Here is a 22,990-nt window from a genome sequence, read left to right on the forward strand (position 1 = left end):
CCAACAGCCACATAACTCCTCTGACACCACGTATTTTCAAGTTACAATTTATGCATTGTTAGTTGCACTGATACCATTGTTTAAGAAACGCACACGTGTTAATAGAGGCTACTATACAGCACTTATGTCAAAACAACAGAGACAGCAGACTCATCCATTTATCACATATCTGAAAATCACTGTTTTGGAAGCAGGAGCTCAAGAAAAGCTCAATAAAAAGGCCATCGATTAAGCAGCACTGAATTAAAATTCCCCTCCTATTTTCTTGTTTTTTGATTCTTACTGGATGATAATAACAGCTCATCTTTAACTAGACCAGTTCTGAGCTGCTACACTAGATGGAAAATGACAACAGAGTGCAGTTGTTTATACAGTACTGGGTGTTTTTGATTATGTTGTGCTGAACAAAGAGGTCCTCTAAAGTTTAATCTTTGCATTTGCTGCAATATTCTTTGCAGCTGTTATTTGTTTTCAGTGGCTTGGGGTAATTGTCATGTCTAGATATTGCAGTACAAAATTGGACTATATATGTCTATAAGTTCTTGACATTGCAGTTTATGACTTCCAATGATTTGAAACTGCTTTATTTGTGCTCATAAGCTGCCAGTGCCCATTTCTCCAGATGTATTCTGTTAATGTAGGGTGATTTTGTAGATTTTTCCGTTTTCCATCCGTTCTCTCTTGTTCTTCTCTGTCTTTTCACCCTGTGAAATCTCCATTTGTGCTTTTAAATCCTGTCCTTTTCTCTTATTTTTTACTCAGCAGCTGCTTATTTTTTACTTGTCAGCTTAAAAACATGTGTCACTATACACTGATCATCTACAATAGAAAAACCACCTGCCTAATACTGTATAGGCTGTCCTCATGAGGCACAATAACCCTGACCAGTCACCACATGGAGTTGGGCCTTCTGAGGTGTCTTATGGTGTCTTTCACCAGGATTGGGGCTGATCTGACACTAATCAGATTGGGATCCAGGGAGTTTGTAGGCCGAGTCAACACCTTTGGCTCTTTTTTCATGTTCTTCGAGTCAGTACAGTCATACTTGGGGAAACTGCTAGTGTCTGCAATATGGAAGATGCTTGTTCTGCAGAAATGGTTATCTACATGTCAACATCTACATGCATAGCTGGATCTAAGGTTTCCCAGGAAAACATTGCAATGTTACAGGATGATCAATGTCCATTCACTTCAGCCGTGAAGGCTTTACGTGTTGTGGCTGATCGGTGTATGTTTACCGCTGATATACAGAATTCACACAGACACACAACAGTGAAGTCATACACCTTTTAAAGTCCATAAGTCGTCAAACAGAACTTCAACAATTATCATCTTAGAAATTACTTGAGGCATTTCTTTATTTTAAATCTTTTTACAAGTTTAATCTACATTGTGCATTTTAAAGTGTTTTTATACATTGCAAGTTTGCGCTGATGTCATCCGTGTGTGTGTGTGTGTGTGTGTGTGTGGTGCATGATTAGAACACACATCATCATTAAAAGTGTACAGCCACAGTCAGTGTCCTTCTCAGAAGCCATGCATGACTCACTTATATCTTATAAAGGTATTTACAGGGAAATGTACTTGCAGCTTCAACAAGAAAAGACTAAATTAATACCAGCTGTCAAAAAACAGTTAAGTAACAGTTAATCATATTTAAATTTAAGCGTATATACTGTACCATAGTTCTCAATAGTGTATTGTCTTTATTGCACTGGCTTTACAATGACAACGTGCTATTGCAAAGTTATTCAGGTTATTTTTTTTAGCGATTCATGTCTTAATAGGTTCTTCTACAGTCATTTAAATAATAATTCCTTAAATAATTACCTGACCATGTTAGACATTGTACAAGACTGTACAATAAAAATGACTTAGTGCACATTTTTTAGTAAAACACAGAATGGAAATGCAGCCACAATGGGAGACTGAAGACGAATGTGAAAAGATGAGCAGTCAGCGGTGGCAGGTCAAAGCACGGCACAGGAGACGAGAAAAACAAAGAAAGGAGAGACGATGTGATAATAAGTTTTGAAAAAAACTGTGATGGGAAGAAGGAGACTGGATAACATGACAGTGCCTGCACATTGACAGGGCATAAACACTGAAGAATGTGGAAATCTGAATAAGTCATGCGAGAAAACAGAAAGCGGAGGGCTGTAAGTCACATATGACGATGGATTCCCAGAGAAGAGCTAGAGACAGATTCAGGAGAAACAAAAAAAAAAACAGAAAAGGAGGACAAATGTACTCTAGTGTTTGATGTGAAAGAACTGCAAGGGGGATAATTCAAGTTGGGCATAAAGACAGAGAGAAGGAGACCGAGAGAGTGAAAAGGGAGGGCGATGACAGAGACAAGCGTCTCATTTTAGGAAGCTGATGAGCGGCTGGAGGAAGAGTCCCAGTGTCCCCAGCACACACACTGTCACAAAAACCCACAGGAAAATCCTGTCGATGACCATGGCAACGTACTTCCAGTCGTCCTCCACCTGAGGAGAGAAAAGAAAGAAATTTAGGTGTGTGCATAAGCAGCAAAATAAAAATAAATAAATAAATACAGTACAGTAGCACTGTGCTCTCTCTCTCTCAGTTTCCCAAACACTCCCGGTGACCTTTGCCTAATGGTAATTGTGAACTTTATAGCAATGGTGCAGATTGTCACATTCACTGCATGTCAACGGGTCAACACTACAGCTGTGTGGCTTTGAGGGAAATATGTGTGCGTTTTTATATTTCTGTGTAAGAGACACTGAGAGAGAGCCATCAGCGTTTACTATTATGTACCTGTTGTTCATGTTGTTTTGTTGGAATAGTTTCTACGGTGTGTGTGGAGTACTGTGCAAATGTTGAAGGCATGTTTTCAAATCACAAAGTGCAGTCAGGAAAGTGTCTGATCAGTCCCGCCTTCAACCTGCAGCATGACAATGACTGCAAACAGACAGTCAGAGTCATTTGCCTTTGCCTTTAGCAAAAAGAAGAAAAAAAATCTACAATGAAGAGCCCTGATCTCAACATTATGGAGGGAATCTGGGGTTGCATAAAGAGACAGAAGACATTGAGGCAGCTTAAATCCACGCAGGAACTATGGCAAGTTTCCAAAGATGTTGAAAAACCTACCTACCAAATACCTGGAAAACCTAATAGCCAGTGTAGCGATGAGATCTGTGGTCACACCAAATATAGATTATTCTTTGTTTTTTTTTAGCTTAGATTTACTGATCTATGCAAGAAGTTAACTGATTGTTGTTGAAAGCATCCTTACACGCATTTAGTGTCTAAAACATTTGCACAGCACTGTTTATAGCATCCCTCCATCAGTCAGGTGTGGACAATAAGATCATAACTGCAATGACCGTGGTGCTATTGTGTGTTTAGAGGAGGCAATTCCGCAAGCATCAAGAAAGATCCGAGCACTGCTGGAAAAAGATGGAGCCGAAGCAACAAACATATCAGGACCATCCAGAGCGTGAGAGAGGCACGCACAAAGCCCTCCATCTGTAGCAAACAAGCGGCTTTACACTCCCATTATAGCGTCATGTAAATGGTCTCTGTGCCATTTACTAAGCTAGGTAGAAATTCACCTACTATGCAGAGATGGCACCACATGCAGCAGAGCTTTGTCATGTGAGTGTGTGTATTTTTGTGCTGTGAATAAATCTGTTTACATTATTCTTTAAAAAAAATGTCTAAAAATAAATTAAAATGATTAATCAAGACTTTGCTTTAAGGCCAGGTCATGATTAAGACAAAGCTGCAGGGTAAGCATTTCGAATTTATAGTTAAGGTTTACATATGCCTCTGTGGTGGGATTCTGGCTTTGTCATGGCCTTAAGGAGTTATTTTCTCCTATTTTTGTGCTTGCATTTGCATCTCCCTTGAGGTGCTTGTAAGCAGATCACATATTAGCGATACTGGGTGCCCCTGGTCACACCATCCACGACTGACCCCGCAAAGTTTAGCTGTTCTACTGCCTCCATCTGTTTTGATTAGCTTTAATTTACCCCAAAACACCATATACTCATACATTTATTTGCAAAAAACACTTAATTTTGGGGGGATCAAAAAAAGCCAGATTCTGCAATTTTCTGAGTAATATGAGCGTGAGTCTGTACAATGTCCTCACAAGTGTAGCAGCTCAAGGTTTTGTGTGTCTTCTCCGCTACTCTAACATTCCTGTACGTATTTGTAGCACCATTTCAGGGCTGTGAAAGCAGCAGTTTATGAGAACAAGTGCTGCACACAGCTGCATGCAAGATGCTACTACAGTAATGTAAAAAAAAAAAATAACGATGTGAGCAGGTTTGACACCGTTGCACACAGAATGCGGACAGATTATTATAATTATGAATGTTGTTATTGTTGTGTACTCTACCGACAGAAAATTGCTCTTATGCCTGTATAACATTATCGGACTCCTGACAGCCAATTAAAAATGAAGAAGGATGAAGACCAATGCAGGAGAACCAGAGATATTGTGTTTTATATTCCACACTGTATTCCTCCTTGTAGAAAATCTGCTGACTATTTTAGCAACTATGTAGGACAACCACTGACAAAGTGTTCAGAGACCCAGTGCGTGCTATGCTAGTAGTGACGAATACAGCCTCAAGCCTCAAGCCTCGAGCAGACTGAAGTCCTGGTAAGCTTCCTTTTTTTAACTCCAAACCCTAGACTATTTTCGTTTTCAAACCTGCTCTGGCAAAATCTCCTCAAGTAATGTCACTTAAAGGACTTTATGAGATTGTCTCTCTCTGAGGCTACAGAAGGCTTTACAGAATTCTTTGCAGAACTTCAGTTGTATTCCCCATGGCCTGTAGACAGACTGATGTGTAAAATTCAATGGATTGGCCCTTCAAGACTCAAATGTTATTTTCTTTATTACATATAAAAACAGTATGTGTTTGGAAGAGTCCTGCTTTTCTGTGTTAGTATTATGGTTATCAGTGCAGCTCCAGTTTGTCAAGCAGCATCTTCAAACTATGCAGCGAGACTCTTTCTCTCTATAAACCTCAAGATTTTCAGTGTCATACTCAATCATGATTTCACATTATTAGATCTTCTCCTGACAAATACCAGAAATCTTAATGGAAGATGCAAACTAGTGCTGACATTCCAAGTCATTGGATTTGTTGGTTTTCTCTCTGTAATACAATAATAGTATAAGGTCTTGGCTGTGTGAAGTGCCATGAAAGGACTCATATTATGAATTTGTGCCATAAAAATTAATTAAATTAAACTAAATCTCCACGGAGACTGCCCCTCATGATCTTCCCTAGTTATTATACAGACAGCAACACACACAACTCAAACTCTACATACCTCTTTGGCTTTGTTGCGTGTCCTCATGTTCTCTGCGATGTACTTCACGCTCTCAATGGCCTGCTTGATCTCTGGCGACACCACAGAAAACGCGACGACAGCATTGACTGGCGACGGAGCACTTAGGGGCCTCGGCACCTTGGGCAGCTCCGACTCCTGGGGCCCCTGGTTGGGAGGTGCCTGGGGGGGAGGAGGAGGAGGAGGCGGGGGCACCATCGGGGGTGGAACAGGAGTCGGCACCTCTTTGCCTCTGTAGGGGCACCTCCTGTTTAAATCCCGGTTCAAGTCACGGTTTAAATCGCGATTTAAATCACGGTTCAAGCCTTGATTTAAGTCACGATTCAGGTCGCGGTTCATGTCGCCATACTCCACACAGTTCATGGAGCCGCCAGCTGACGAGGTTCCTCCTCCTCCTGCGCCACTATCTAGCGGTTGACATGCTACACCCCCAGTTATACCTCCAACACTTACACTTCCCGATCCACTTCCGATGCTGTTCTTTCTCTTCTTGTTTCCTCCACTGCTTCCTGGCATCCCTCCGGTAATACTGGCAGGCGAGGAGCAGCCCTGGTCAATAGGCCGCCTCATGAGCATCACCTTGGGCAGCACCCCGAGGAACACCGCCCTCACCCACTCCGGCATCGTGTGAGTCATTGGGGTGCGGTAGTGGACATTCAGCACAAAGACAGTGATGACGATGCTTAGCGTGACGAAAATCATGGTGAAGAGGAGGTACTCGCCGATCAGAGGGATGACCAGAGATGTTGAAGGGATGGTCTCAGTGATGACGAGCAGGAACACAGTGAGGGAAAGGAGGACGGAGATGCACAGAGTGACCTTCTCTCCACAATCAGATGGGAGGTAGAAGACCAGCACGGTGAGGAAGGAGATGAGGAGGCAGGGGATGATGAGGTTGATGGTGTAGAAGAGAGGCAGGCGGCGGATGTAGAAGGAGTAGGTGATGTCCGGGTAGATCTCCTCACAGCAGTTATACTTGATGTCATGCTTGTATCCTGGCGCATCGATGATTTCCCACTCCCCACTTTCCCAGAAGTCTTTAAGGTTCACCTGGTGAAGTAAGGGCAAATATGGAAAGTAAGTTTTAGAAAAAAATACATCTTGGAAAACTAAACAAAGTCAGACAAAAAGATGTTCAAAATCCACTTCATAGGTGTCTGTTTTTAAAAAAAAAAAAGTCAGGTTTTGTGACACTAAAAAATTCTCAAAAATGTTAAACACAAATCCAATAAATAAAGGATTAAAGGATGACATGTACAGTAACATTTCTAGACCAGATGTCTTCCATGTGACCCCAGATGATTCCTCTGACCTTTGAGCCAATGAGCACCAGGTCAATCTTGGCCTTGTCGTAGGTCCAGGAGCCAAACTTCATGGAGCAGTTCTGGTAGTCAAAAGGGAAGTAGGTAATGTCCATGGGGCAGGAAGATTTGAAAATTGCTGGAGGGACCCATGTGATTGTGCCGTCAAACTTTAGCAGAGCCTTGGTCTTGTCCTCCACGAGGAAATCACCTACAGCACTGTGAGGGAGCATTTTCAAGGCCATTACAGCATTTAACTTTAAAGGTCAGGGGACAGAGAACGTACATGAATATCATTAGCAAGCATGACGAATAGAAATAGAGTAAATATGCTATTTTTGAAAAATTAAAGGGCGAGATGTCAGTCGGGGTGACGTCACACTATTAGTCCTACTGCCAAGTGAAAGAACATGCATATATAATGCTTGTGGTTGTCTATGACGTAAGATGTTTATTTAAAATGCAGCTGCAGCAGCTTCTCTGGCAAAGACAGGACAGAAAATGACACACACTCAGATTTTTACAGATGTGAAATTGTAAGGAAATGATCACTGAAAAAAGCTTGATAACAGTTATGTTTCTCAGCATGGCACTAGATAAGCTGACAAGAGAGACCTTTACCGTTTAGCATTTGTGCGCTAAAACTTACTTGTGGGCGCTCCAGTAGGTCAACTGGTTGATCAGGCAACTCATAAATGGGGGCTATAGACCCCTACTCTTCTCCCCATGTTTCCTGTCTCTCTTTCCACTTTCAACTATAATAAAGGCTAAAAAGCCCACAATAATAATAATAATAATAATAATAATAATAATAATAATAATAATAATATATATATATATATATTTTTTTTAAACATACTTGTTGTACAGGACAATGTCTGGCCTCCAAATCTTATTGGATGGAACTCGTATGAACTCAATCCCATCATATTCAACGGGGGTCCATCTCAACTTGTAGTCGTTCCAAACCTGAAAGACAAGCAAACCTAGAAATAGTCAGATCTTAACATAATTCTCTGTGAACAAATGAAACAACGCAGCTCGTGAAGGATTAGACATGACCAGCACTCACATGTCTCAGCCACAAGTTGGTTTCCATGATTTGATTCACCTCATCCTGAAAGAACAAACAGGACAAATCGGTTCAATGCATGGATTGGTCACAGCCTTTTTGAAACGTGATTTTTTATTGAAAGACAGATCTTACCACTTTAACAAGCTGAGATATGGACACCTCAAACTCCACAGTAACTGGATCAGATACATTCTCTACCGGCCGGATGAACTGGTTGTACCTTCGGAATAGCCTTCGGAATAATCTGTCCTCCGCTTTCGATGAAAAGCTGCCTAATAAAACAAAAGAAGATGAGCAGTTACAATGACATAAATAACATGGAGAGGAGGGAAAACACTGTCACTTTACATTGAGTGAAATTAAAGTGAAATGTAAACTTTGTGGAGCCAACCAAGGTGATAACAGCTGGCAAATTGAACTTGACTCCGATATCCTAAAAAGGTCAATCACTCAAAAAGGTTTAACATTAGTGTCTGCTGAAACACATATTAAAAAGATGTGTAGATGAATGTTATGCTGTCATCAAGGATTAAGTTCACCAGCAAATGAGAAAGTAAGAAAAGACACAAAGAAAATAACACACATAAGGAGTCACACTCAATCTACATTATTCAGAACAGCTCCTATAGGATTATTATTAGTTTTATTTTTCAATGTGATCGTCAGCAGGCAGCTGATGTAGCGTTCACTTGTTGTCATAGTTACAGTGACGCTGTGCCACTATCTCGCAATGATAGAGAAATCTTTAACAAATCTGTGGATCCAGACTATAAGCCGCATCACTGCCAAAGTCTAATGAGGTGGTCCTTGTGTCATTTCTGACCTTCCCTGAAAATTTCATCCAAATCCGTTTTTGAGTAATGTTGCGCACAGACAGTAGGATTCACAGATTCACAGAAGGACAAACGCATGGTAATCATCACACAACTTCGCTGTTTTCCTTGGCAGAGTAACGATCAAGTCAGAAGTCCAAAGTGTCCCTGCACCACACAGTATGTTATTCTGAAGAGAAACATTACTTTTCTTTGACTGTAATTTGTTAACTTTGCCTACAATAGAGACCAATTTTGTCAAAAAAGTTGAATGATCTTTAAGCTATTTATCTATCTCTCCATCTGTCTGGCTATCTATCTAATACTTTATCACTTTCATTTAGTATCTACCATAGACAACCTAAGCAACACACTTGTCTACATTATTTAAAAAGTCACTCATAGACATGCCTTGTAGATATACTGTAAGTTTACTCTAGAATGCGGTAAAGGTGAATGGAATCTTGTTTGTGGTCACCTCCATCATGCCTCAGACCTGACAGTGGATATTCTGATCAAATAGTCACACCTTTCCACACAGTATTCACAGTACTTCAATTTTATATAGGCAAAGTCATATTTGAACCGTTTAATCGGTGAGACCGCTATGATCAATCAAAGTGTGTTGTAAATGCTATTTTATTTGTGCGTTCACACAATGAAAGCAAAGCTTTAACAAAGTTTTCAAACATGAAAAGCTCTAAGAATCACGTGTCTTGGTCGGAGTGTCTGCAGAAGTGTTAGTGTGTGTCTGAGGCTGCAACTGAAGGTCATCCTGTGGAAAACTGCCACTAGTAACACTGGTGCTAGGATGGCACATAGACCCACGCCTGTCCAAGCAGAAAATGTTGCCTCACTTGGGACGGCACACACTCAAGCCACATCACACCCTCAGAAACGCTGTTCAAGTGGCCTCAACAAGCTCCACTCTATCTCCTTTATACATCACGTCATAAATGCACATAATCTTCTTTTAAATTCCTCATTGTCTTCATCCCATTTTCCTTTTGTTCTATGTTCACTTTCTTCTTCTGCTGTGGCCATTTCTTTGTCCTTCGATTCTGGACTGGCTGATTCATTTTCTTGAAGCACAAATAACAACAAAAGAAAAAGGACACGCCAACCTTTTCCATCACGGCTTTCAAGTCAAGAAGTGAAGCACGCATGATTCAGCGCCGTCTCACATCATCAAATCAGCACTTACCGAGCTGCATGAACCGTTTTAGGAGGTGAAAGTGTTTCACCAAAAGGGCATCTGGGGCACAACCCATATACACACAAATAGCCATGTTCACTGGAAAGGTTTGTTTCCTTGACAACAACTAAATAAAACATGGATCTTTACTGGGACACTTTCTGTTAAAGTCAGTTCACGCTCTACAAGCCAAAACGCATGGAAAACTGGCTACCTGTCTTACTTTATTCTTCATTCTTTTATCATCTTTTTATCTCGGGGATGTTTTAATATTGAAACTAGGAAGAATAACAACTGAAATTCTATGTTACAGGAAGTACATACAAGATGTATAAATTTGTACCAATAAATTTGACCTTGGGAGAATTTTTTTGCAGAAAATATAGCAATCAAGCCCATATAAAGGAGAAACTATAAATACACATTAAAATATATATAAACTGTAACTTAGCTAGCATGACTGGAATGTAAGATTGGTGTGGTTGGATGCTCTTTTTTGTTGATCAAAAATAAGACAAGAGCCCCTTTCCCATGGGTGTTAACTCTGTTCCTATTAATATTATTTTTATATAGCTGTTATGTACCTTACTTCAGTATTAGAATGTATTTAGATGTCACAAGATGCTGTACCAAAGACAATGACCTTCTGTAAACTGACTTTCAGCCGGGTTGATACTTTAATATAGCATTTGTTTTCATATTCACTGTGCTTACAGTAAAGTCATAAAGCCACTCTTCCATTTATTGCCATTGGGAGTACACTTGGATGAATATCTTCCAGACGTTTCAGCTCACAGTCTGTCTGAACCTTAATTTTACGAGACTAGTTCACTTGCTCATGTTTAACTGTAACTTGCCAGAGCCACACAAGTATCACTGAATTGTATGCCAGCTTACTTTATTTGAGGGTCTTTATGAATCAGACAAATGCCAGATAATGTCAGAGTTTGATAACAGTAGCACAGAAACACAGTGAACAAACTTCTTAAGCCTTTTACAGGTTTTAATACTATTCAGTTTAATCCTCAGAGAAGCTCAGAGGGAAACTCAGCTGACTGAGCTCAAAATTTCAATCATTAAAACAAGACACTTACGTAATCGCAACATCTGGTGCACAGACAACGACTACACTGAGAAGACTCCACACAATATTTAGTTCACCGTAAAGGTCAAAATACTGACACGAACAGCATGCTGCAGCAAAAAAATGCAACGCAAAATTTTTCAGGCTCAGAATAGGAATTTGGGAGGTGATGATGCACAACAGTAAAGGCAATGATTCTGTATTACCTTATTAGAGAGAAAGTTGTGATATATCCTCTTCTTTCTGACCAGTTGATTAATGAAAATGTTTATTTTTCTCAATTCTTGTAATTTTGTTGTTGACGCTATCTGAAACCTGTTTGGGGGGGACCAAAATATCTCTATGCAGAAAACTCCTGCAATGATTTGATACATCTGAATAATTTATATGCACAACATTCCTTTAAAATGATGCTGAAGTAATCGTCTCGCTAAATATTAGACTTAGATGAAGCACACACAGCTGTGCATACTAGAGGAGGCAGAAGTCAATCATGTCCAGTGTAATAAATGAGGACTAGACTCTGTTTTTTCAGATGTTTTCAGCTGCTTTGCCTTCATTAAACTCATCATCCTGGTCATAATCACTACACTGGTAAAAATAAATAAATAAATAAATTAGGCAGGGAAGTGGAAAAAATAGAAGCTGATTTTCTTTTCGTGGAGTTGTTAGTAACAAAAAAAAACAAAACCTTAAATATACTAACTGAAAACTAAATTGCATCCATCCAGTTGGTAAGAACCTGCATTATATAGTGACTTTAAAACTCCAAAGAAGTTTTCTGAGGTCACTTGAAGAGGCAAGTTGAGTCTTAAAGCTTAATGAAAACGCCTTTCTCTAGAGACACTTGTGTTATTTCAGCTCTTGGTACCTGTGGTAAACTGCCCACTGCTCCCTGATTCGCTGTACTGTCAGAACCTTGTTTAAGCCTCTAATTGGGTGAGGGAAAACCAAGGCAATTATAATCAGTCAATTAATTGGACCTTTTGTTCATTGTGACAGAAAAAAATGAAGCCAGTCTTTTTTTCCACCCTCTGTTGGTTCAGTCGCTCCCTTGATTCCCTTTATTTATTCTGCCACTGAAGATCTTAAGCAGCCTTACTTTAAAGGAAGTTAATTATAACCTTTGCACTTTCACCTCAGCCGATTATACACTGCTTTTACTGCTCACCACGCTCCCTGGCATTTAACGTGAGGTACAGCAGTTAATTTGTGAGTGTGTATGTGAAAATAGCAGGCACAGGAGGAATAAAGCATTGGTGGTTCAGGATGATTTACTTGTTTCATGAGTAAATATATCCCCCTTGCAGAAATCAAGTTATATTGAAATCTAGAGCACATGTACGCTGAAGAAATATATATTCTTTCCTCTTTTGTCCCTCTCAACCCGCCGGCCAGCGGCAGATGGGTCAAGGTTTCTTCCCATTAAAAGGGAGTTTTTTCTTGCCACTGTCCCCTTAGGGCTTGCTCTAGGGGTTCAGGCATATATATGGGTTCTGTAAAGTGTCTTGAGACAATTTTTGGTACTGTAATCGGCATTGTGTGCATATATATATATATAAATATATAAATATATAAATATATATATATATATATATATATATATATATATATATATATATATATATATATATATATATATACATTGAGTGGACATTCTGTTGATAAACAGGAATGTGTGCATATGCAGGAACATGTTTGTACGGTGAGACCTCATTCACAAAGACATACACATAAGTTATATACCATATGCTTAGTAGGATGGCCACAGCAAATGCAGTAGTCACTGTGGACCCTTTAATGCGTCATTCAACATGTCAGGCCATAAAAAAAAAAAAAATATATATATATATATATATATATATATATATATATATATATATATATATATATATATATATATATATATATATATAGTGTAATTTGATGGTTAAATGTTCAAAAAAAACAACTTTTCAATTATAAAAATCTGTGTTTTTTTAAATATGGAAATTATATATATATATATGGCCTTTTTTGGCATTTCCAGCTTCTGCTACACCAAGGGACCGCTATAAATAACTATTTTTCATTGAAACGTGAGAGTTCCATCTTTTAATGAGCTTAAGGTCATAATCAGTCATATGAATACACATGGGTGCATCTTTCATTATATTTTTCTTTTGAATGACTGAGTATTGAGTTCTCTCACCTTTTCCATCCCATCTACTTACATGGATAATTAGCTGCTGACTGATGAGTGATGAATGAATGCTTCTTTCCTGTAATTTTAGTTGGATCTGTTGGATCAGTTATCTGTAATACAACCAAATAGGGAATATCTGTAAAATAATCTATAAATGGTTTTAAAATAACTACTGTTAAAATTTTTTTGAAAATGTTCCTTTCATTTTTACAACGTAGATCCAACTGATGCAGCTGTGGAATTATATTTACAGTATTTTAGGCCTGATCTCCTACCCGTAGATTATGGTAACTTTATAGCTTTCAGGTGAAGAAAAACAGCACATTAGACTGACACTACAGCAGCACAACTTTGACTGTTCTTTGGCACAATGTTGCTTTAGCTAAAGTCACCGTACCAACAATGTAGACATACTAATGATTTATATCAGATATAATGTTTGCCATTTCCACCTTCTCAGTTTATGTGTATTTTAGCATTCTAAGATTTGCTAGCTAGCACTAAATACAAAGAACAACCAGAAAATACATTTGTTCTGCAGGTATTTGATCACAAACTTGACATGGAGTATTTTTGACTTTGAATGTTTTTATTTTGACAATCAAAATGTCACTGGAATACTTCATCTTTTTAAACAAATGTCTGAAGAAAAATTGCAATACATCTAACAAACAATCTATTCTAGCATTATAAAATAAATTTGTTTGGATTGCCTAAGATTTTTCCAGGAGTCATCCCCATTCAAATAAGTCCTCTTTTATCAGCTCTCACATCTCCAGCTTCAGAGCAAAGTTGTTAATCAGAACTGTCTCTGTCTCTGATGATAAAAATCATATCGAATCAGCTTGACATTCACGTCTCACGTTACCAGACGCGTGGCTCTTTACTTCACAAGCCTTTGTGATGTGATATCAAAGTGACAAGCCTTTGTACTGACACAAGTGAAGTCAAGTGAAGCAGTCATGCATTTCACCCTTAAAAAGCCACATTGATGCAGAATTAGCAAACCAAACAGTGAGTGTGTCTTTGTCTCTCGGGGCTACAGGAGCCTGAAGCTGCAGAAGGACCAGCGGCCTGTTGGAGGCTCTTTGATCAGACGTGCTTAACAGGATGAGTCTGGGAGCCAGTGGTGGACACTCTGAAGGAACTAATTACCCTCCAGAAACACACCGCTGACAGTGTGTGAGTGCATAGAGAAGAGATACAAAGAGCGAGACAGTGGAGAGAAGAGATAGGAGGAGAAAACTGACAGCAAGAGCAGGCAGAGAAGAGCTAGATAGCATGTCTCTGCTCTCCAGGGTTTTTGATGGCCCAACTGTGACACGCTGAATGACGCATAAAAGGATCCGCAGTGATTACTGCGTTTGCTTTTGCCATCCTATTAAGCATATGGTATCTAACTTATGTGTGTGTGTCTTCGTGAATGAGGTCTCGCCGTACAAACATGTAGCTGTATGTTCCTGCATATGCACACATTGCTATTTATGAACAGAATGTCCATTCACCTTTGATTTGACTCACTTTGAACAGCGTATGATTTTTCTTTCACTGAGGCATGAAATTCCGTAGCTCCACTCCTGCATGCTTTCATCTGAGAAGATGTGGGAGTTTTGAGAACAGATTTTCTGCATATGTTATAATATGTTTCAACTAAACTCTCATTTTACAACGTAGAAGATATTTCTGTGTAAAGTTGATAGAGTGAGCCAACATTGTATTTAAGTGAACTAATCCAATTATTTGTTAATTTTAAAAACCGAAAACAAGTAAGTTTCCTGGTCCTGCTAACAGACACAAGGCGTTGGCAACAAATGAGCTTCAGGCGCAGCAACTGCTCACTGTATCTTGTGTATTGTATCATAGTGGAAGGAAACTGTGACAGCATCTGGGACACGTCAGGATTTCCTGACGAAAAGATCAGCGTATCGGTTATTTTTGATTTTCTGTCAACATTTTTTTTTTGACAACATATGACAGTTCAGGATGAGGAGCTTGGAAGACTTTTCCTCACTAATAGGTGAAAGTGATGAAGCACCAGAAAAACGATGCTGCTGATTGACCTTTTTAAGTGAACCAGGTATCGACCAGATGTGAATGATCTTAACCTCCAGATGAATGTTGAAGTCAGTCCTTAGAACTTCTTTTGACTAACCATGACTGATCCATTTCTATCACATTTCTGATTCTATGGCCATCTCAAAAACAACTGAAATAATGTGCTGTAATCATAAAGAGATGAGCGTTTTTTTCAAAACAATGAACACAGGCAGCTGCATAAGTCCCAAGAAACGTACTGACATAAAACAAAAGAAAAACAATTAAAACTGTTGTCATTTATAACTCAGAGAACGGTGAAATTATCCTGAGCACTTATGACAGAGCTGACCAGACAGACGGCTAATTATCCATGTAAGTAGAGGGGATGTGGAAAAGGAGGTGAGAGAACTCAATACTCAGTCATTCAAAAGAAAAATCTAATGAAAGATTCATCCATGTGTATTCACATGACTGATTATGACCTTATACTCATTAAAAGATGGAACTCTCACATTTTTCATTGAAAAATAGTTATTTATAGCAGCCCCTTGTCGCAGAACCTGGAAATATAACAATGCACTATTCAGAAATACACTTTGGGAACGTTTTCTGTCTGTAGCGGTGGGTTGTGGTGGTTTTTGACAGTCACAGCTGCAGGTAGTCAGTACTGGTGTCTTATCTCTCCCGCAGTGAAGCCAGAGCGTTCCTGTCTATCATGCATGTCGGCCGCATTTATTCCATCAGTATTCAGTAAAGACTGTAAACTTCTGTGCCCCAAATCCATAGCAAATCTTAAAGTTTCTCTCTTTTTCAATCCTTTGGGGGGAAAAAATGTCCTTCCTACAACATAACACTTAGATTAACATAACAGAATTTTTTCCCAGCAGACTTGTCATATTATGAAAAACAGTGTGTTTCCCAGAAGAGGGTTTTTCATCAATATACTTTTTACTGCTTAGGATTAACCATCTGATTCTGCAGTCAACAAGCATTTTAGGTTTTCTTAGAGACCTCAGGTGTTGTGAAAATGTGTTAATCTTGGGTGTGCCTGGAGAGCTGCTGCAAGAATCTGAATCAATTCAAATGGCAAATTCTGTTTCCATTCTAGGTCAAACCACGAAGAACCACAAAAAAGTCTGAGATATTCAGGGAAGACGGGAAAAGTCTCAACCACAGCTTCAAATGTTGAGTAGTGAGAAAGCAACAAGATAATTGATACAAGTAGGTCAAATGACTGGATGGCTGTAATTATTCTTTGAGGCAGTGTGGAGAATTGAGGCTGCAGGAGCGCCTCAATGTCCAGCTCCCACTCTTCCATAGAGACAAGAGTCACTCAAAACAGCAATAAAAATGATGAAGAGTTTCATCCATTTGTAGAAGAGATTACGCACAATAATAATGTGAATTCTCATGATTCATCAAGATGAAGGAAATTCTTAAATAAATTATACTGAGCTACATTGTTTTTTACAACCTACCCATGTATAAGAGAATGGAAGATGGATGAATAACTCAATAGAGGGCTAAATAACGAGCCACACTGATGGATTCTGAGCATGAAGCTGCAACTAAGACCGTTTTTTTTAGTAAACAGCAGCTATTTTTCGCCATCATGATTGTGGAATTTATTGGAGCGTGGAAGGTGACTGCAAGCAAGAACTATGATGAAACATGAGGACAAATCAGTGCAGGCAAATGGGCAACATGGCAAAGCTTAATCTGGTGACACTGGAGACTTTATAGCAAAGTTGCAGAGTCATTTCGAGAATGCAGAGATTGAGTTTAAAGTGAATTTGATTAGATGCCTTACTGCACACATCCTAAAGACTGTGGTTGTCATCAATCGTGAAAATGACAAAGACTCCTCAACATTCAAGATGCAAAAATGAAAGCAAAATGTACCATTGATGACATTGTAGTTGTGGTAAGACTTGTTTCTTGTCTGTTAACCATGAAAGTTGTTAAGCCTGTATGTCTGTTCAAGACTAGGAATGTGCTGAGCCTTTATGAAACATATCAGTAAGAAAGATATGACATATTTTAAAATCCCAGTTTAAGTGATAACAGCTTGTGGTAGCTACTAAATAAATAATGAATGCCCAGACATGCATTGCTGTGACCTCTACTAGCTTGCAATAAGTGTGTTCCCATCTTGAACAACACAACATACTTTGGAAAAACATTTTTTAAAATGCCAGATCACAAGAGACACAGCGGCCTGTCACTACAGAAAAGAGCGAATGGTCGTAGAGTGAAATGGGACAAGAAATGTGGAGAGATAAAAACAAGCCTAACCTCCATCTGACGCATCTTGCTCAACCTCATCTCTAGCTTTCTATTTCTCACCTTCCCTCCTTCCATCCCAAAGCGTGACTCAGTTCATTGCCAGCACAGAAGACCAGGATGTCCCAGAGGAGTCAGCAGCAGGACTGTCTGGAGGAGGATGTGTGTTTGTGTGTGTGTGTGCTTTTGTTGGAGAGGAATGTGATGATGGTTTTAACCAATCCTTAGAGGGTGTGGAATAAGGCCTCTCCGCCTGTGGTGGTTACACAGTATGTGTGCGCGGGAAGGAGCAAGAGTTTGGTTGCAGAAATCACATGACAATCGCGTTAAGAAGATGCTCAAGCCGCCACACAGTCCTTAAGCCACACATGAACACACACACACACACACACACACACACACACACACACACACACACCGATTGCCTGTCAGACTTTAATGCAACTATATTGCTTCTGGGAGGGAAACCAGAGAGCTGCTCTGTAGTTCCAAGCGAAGCTCAGATGAGCATTTAAGTCTGGCAGAGGAGCAAATATGCTTGATGATGCTGTGATGCATGCAGACGACTCAACACAAGCAGGCTTAGATAAGAGCTACAGAAGCTTAATACAAACCATTTCTAAAGCTGCTGACAGAAAAAAAGAAAATGCCTGATTGTTGCCACACTGCAACTTCTGTTGAGATGAGACGATCATTCGCGATGACAGTATTTTTTACATTATTAGCAGCCTGCCTGCATTTTCTGCTCTCTTGTGCTGGACTACTTTGGAGGCACCGTCCACTTACAGCTGCAGCCTTTTTACATGCACAGTAAAGTGAGATAAAGGGTCAAGCCTGAAACATAATGCGGATCAGATCAGCACAGTGCAGGCATGGCTGGACATCTATCTCAGCTATTTCTGCTGGAGATGGTGCTGCAAGGAAATGCATCGCACAATCTCCCTCACTCAAACCTTAAGGAAAACATCCTGTCCTAAAATATGCTGATGTGGACCCCAGTTTTATTCCACCGGCTGTCACTGTATTTTGAAAGTCATAACTCCAACTAGCCACCCCACGCTGAACAAATCACTCCTTCCTTACCTCCAAGCTACTTCAACCAGATTCTATTTTTGACTCCCCCAATCCTATGAACTGCAGGATCAGCATCTCCTCTGTTATGGGGACAAATCACTCAATCCTGGATGGCAGGAGACAATACCTTCTGTAGGCCACTAATCGGACCCCCACTGGGACTGTGTGTGGCAATGTGTGTTTTTCAGGCTCTTATCTGCACACACAGCCCCTGTTGAATATCGTACAAAAGCCCACACAGTCAATGAGGGATTGACGAAACGGGGACAGGAGAGATGGAGACCAGAATGGGAGAGAGAGAGGAAGGTGAGGGCAAAATTCTCTTTTTTCCCCCCTCCTCCTTAGAGCCGAGTTAACCACCTCTAACTAGCAAGGACATGGAGGGAATTTCCTCTCACTTGAGCAAAATCTGTTCTGCGCTGACACTGTCATCCTTTCAAAGCACGGTCTTCTTTTGAAATTCTCTCAGTTCAAGGGCAAAGCGACAAAGCGGCTGGCTGTAGCAAATCTCTCCAGCTGAAGAGAATGAAAGAGAGAGGCATAAAGAGAGAGAGAACGGAGGAGTGTTGATCCCATGTGTCATACAGAAACACATCCCTTCTCCTCCGCTTCAAGTCTGCGTCAGGTTGCAGGAAGTGTAAAGCCGGTGTCTTTCACATGATGACTGGAGCGTGGCAATACAAAGGCACTTAGTGCTGCTCCCACAGGAGGAGCTCCAGGTAGCACATCTGGGATAAACTCACTGGTGCACTCAGGGCTTTAAAGTAAAACACAGTATTGATCAAATCTGCAGCTCCACCTACAGTCTCTATCCAAATTACATGGTGCCTGCTGGGACTTTCCCAAGAAAACATTTAGGTTTGTTTGGGATAAAGGAGCAACGACATCCGTCATAGAAGAACAAACCAAGAAACATGTCACCTATGAGGCTCCAAACACAACACCTACATACACCGGTCAGCCACAAGATTGAAACCACTGATGGATAAATTAAGTAACATTGATTTACTCATTAGAATGCAATGTTGTGCTGGGAAACCTTGGGTCCTGGAATTCATGCGGTTGCTACTTTAGCACAAACCATCCACTTAAACAACAGATTGAGGAACGTGACCAAGAGCTCCAAATTTGATTGAGCTTCCATTGGATATGCTGGGAAAAAGCCTGATCCACGGAGGCCCCACCCTGCAGCCCAGACTGCTCAGAACTGCTTTGGTGGCACAAGTGGGACCAACGCAGTATTAGGCAGGTGCTGTAACAGCGTGTGTTCACAGGGTTTTTGTTTTGTTTTTTTTCACAAGTGAGGCAACGTGTTGTTTCTCATCACTGATGACAGGCACTTACCTTCACCGGAAGCCAGTCTTGTAGAGGCTTCAGACCAACCAGTGGATGGTTATCTTGTTTTATGAAAACTCTTCAAGGAAATGTGTTTCTGAAAACATTTGAGGTGAGGAATAAGCTATGCAGCTGCTGAATCTGTCCTGATTTTAGTTTAACAACGGTTAGTTTAGAGGTTTTACCAAAGTTTTGTGAAGTGTTGGACCTCCGTTTGACGCGCCTCGTTTGCATAAAGTAGGCGAGACCTCACCTTTATGCAAATGAGATGCAGGCAGCTAGCCTGGGCAATGTGACGCCCTGTTGCTTGAAACGTGGCGCGACGCTACCAGAATGTATTTCACATAGAAAATGAATGGAACGTTCCCCCTGTGGACACGTCCCATTAATGCTGTGGCTGATCGATGTGTTATTGTTCAAGAGAGAGTCACTCTGACTGACTCCTCACACCTGTTTTTCGATATAAAAAATGCTTCTGATATTTTCTGTGAAAGTAGTTTTTTACGTTTACAGAGAAAACCAGCAGCAAATGTGTTTGTCTTTTTCGCCACTATCCATAATTGAAATATAATAATTAAATAAGTGAATATCTTGATATTTCAGCTTGTTATCCCACATAAAATGTAATTAAATGAGGAGGGAATGAGGAATGTAACTCTGATTAATGGCAACTTCCTTATCTGCTATGTTAGTTTTTGACTAAAGGCAATTTAGTGAGCTAAACTACCTTAATATTACATATGTAAGTGTGACAATAGTAAATTGATTCATAACCAGACAATAACCTAGCAAAGCGACAACACTTTTATTTCTGCTGAACTATCTTCTGTAAATGAAACCACTAAAACTGACAGGTAAAATGGACGTTTCACAGCTCGGTGTAGTTTAAGTCTATGTGTATCATTATATATTTGGCAGTGATTTTCGTGTGGGCTGAAATAATCAGCGTTGAGTCATTCAATGAAGACATTACAACAGGTTCTATATGCTGCACAGTTTGTCCTTCAGCCTGTAAACACCTTCACTGCCTCTGTGGTTTCTGCCCTCACTGAAGGGAGGGGTGGAAACTTTAACTTCCGCAACAGAAAATGCTCAAAAAAAAAAAAAGACACTTAAGCACATCTCACTCTGTTCAACTGGCAGGTGTTAAAGCAGCATAAAGACAGCACTGAGCATTTAGAACAAAGTCGCTGCCAAAAATACATAGCTGTTGCCACTTTAAAGTGAGTTATTTCATCCTCCACATAGATCCCCATTATGCTGGCTGTTCCCATCGGTGAAGACGCTCTCCCAAGAAACCTGTGTTTGTGGAGGCGAACACAGGTGAAATTCAGGATTAAAATAACCCATTCAGCTACACGGGAACACAAGTTTTGCTTTAAAGCGTTTTATCTACTTGTTGTTTTGCCCCAGATCCCCGAGGAGACACTCAAAGACCCCAATTCACAATCTGCTGTTTTAAGGCAGCACTGAAAATTGGCTGCAAAGGCAGAAGGAAATGGAAGATATGTGTGGAAGTAACCTTATAATATTAGAGAAAAGAAAGAAGCAGAAAACACAAAGAGCAAAACTAAACATAGACAACCTGCCAGTTTGTTTCAGTGCAGCCCAAACCATGAGGGAAATTAATTTCCTTTATCATTTCTACTCATGTTTTCATGAGGATGACCTATAGGGGGTAAACCCTGTGCAGTAATTACCACCATCAACCATCTGCTTGATGATTTTCCCTCCAGCAAGACACTGAGACCACACAGCTCCAGGGCTATACTGTGATTTACACCACCTAACCCTGACCTCTGACCTCAGCGGAAAGAGGAAGCCTCTGAGCTCTGCACATCTGGAGAAATCATGGATGAAATCAAATTTGACAGTTATTGAGTTTCCTGCCATAGAAACGTATGCCATCCATGTGTTGGCTCCTTTTTTGTTTTTTGTTTTTGTTTTTGCATGGATGGCTGCTTCCCAGTAACTGCAGGAACTGAGATATCAGCTGTAATGAGACATGTCATGATCCAGATCATCATCTTCTTGGTGAAATAAACCCAGTGTGCATGTTTAAAATAGCATATTCAATTATTCCCTGCGCATGGAGCCCACTGGGGCCCCAGAATTTCTGACTCCACAAGTTTGAAGGTGGGATATTAGGCTTTATTTCACAAACACGTGGGGTTTGTTTTGAGTGGAAATACCCAGAGTGGAATATACTGAGTCCCTGGTTGCAAAGCGGTGCAGGACGCACACAGAGTAATCTTAGATTAAACGTGGAGAGCAGCTCTTGTGTCGCTGCGGGGTGTGCGCAGCTCAACTCCCAGAATAATTTGAGAAGAATGCGTTAATATTTTAAAAACTGCCATTCCTGCTATTTGTCATTATCAATATGCATCAGCGCACAAACAGAATCCAGCTAAATTTAAGGAAAGTTTAACTTGTTCTCTTTATAAATGAAATGATCCCGACTGGGTTTTACCGAGCTGAGCTGGAAATAAAAGCCACTTAAAAGCGCACAAGAGAGTTTACTGGAGACGATGTAGGTGCACAAAAGATGTGTAAAACTAACGTGACAAGCGAGATAAATAGACAAAGTGGTGGTCCGGTGTAACAGAAACGGTACTTTGCGCGTTGCGACCGAGCCACGGCGCGCCGTCTTACCTTGCGCTGCGAGGAGCACCAGCAGGAGGACGTGTGTTAGTTTCCCGGAGAAATTCATCGATACATCAGCGCTTGGCGATGCTTTTTGTGGGTTAAAAAGGTTTTGCCAGAGCGAGCAGTTGTCGTCAGTGACCTGCGGCAGACGTCTGCGAAGCCTCCGGATTAGAACAACATTTTCCTTTTGCGCTCCGGAGCGTGGAGAGGTTGGACTCGGCGGTGCGCTCAGCCGACATGGACAACTTCTGCACGTCCCGCCTCCCCCCCTCTCCTCTCTGCCTCCCCCCACCCCTCCAGTCCCACACACCCACTCACCCAAGGGCCAAACCTAGCGACATGACTCACCGTGACTCAGAGGTGATAGGTTTGGAATAATGAAATGGGCTTCAAATATGGCTCAGAGAGGTTCTGCAAGTCTCACTGCAAAAATATTCATCTTAAGAAGTAATTTACTGTCACACTCATCTATCTATCTATCTATCTATCTATCTATCTATCTATCTATCTATCTATCTATCTATCTATCTATCTATCTATCTATCTATCTATCTATCTATCTATCTATCTATCTATCTATCTACATAAAACTACATTATCTTCATCCTTATGAATTATTATCCTCA

At 40.3% G+C, this 22,990-nt stretch overlaps 1 protein-coding gene across 1 annotated transcript; it reads right to left on the bottom strand.

Moving 5' to 3' along the window:
* Positions 1 to 1,273: 1,273 nt before the first annotated feature.
* Positions 1,274 to 22,623, bottom strand: LOC111576478 (neuronal acetylcholine receptor subunit alpha-3-like). The gene is made up of 7 exons (XM_035953681.2): positions 22,371 to 22,623; positions 7,846 to 7,985; positions 7,711 to 7,755; positions 7,498 to 7,607; positions 6,650 to 6,857; positions 5,320 to 6,387; positions 1,274 to 2,489 (listed from the first exon to the last, which is right to left on the bottom strand). Exons 1-7 carry the CDS (start codon positions 22,426 to 22,428, stop codon positions 2,364 to 2,366), a joined length of 1,755 nt encoding a protein of 584 aa, XP_035809574.1. The 5' UTR covers positions 22,429 to 22,623; the 3' UTR covers positions 1,274 to 2,363.
* Between the last annotated feature and the right edge of the window lie 367 nt (positions 22,624 to 22,990).

This window comes from Amphiprion ocellaris, chromosome 13 (genome assembly GCF_022539595.1).
Source record: "Amphiprion ocellaris isolate individual 3 ecotype Okinawa chromosome 13, ASM2253959v1, whole genome shotgun sequence".
Classification (NCBI taxonomy): Eukaryota; Metazoa; Chordata; class Actinopteri; family Pomacentridae; genus Amphiprion; species Amphiprion ocellaris.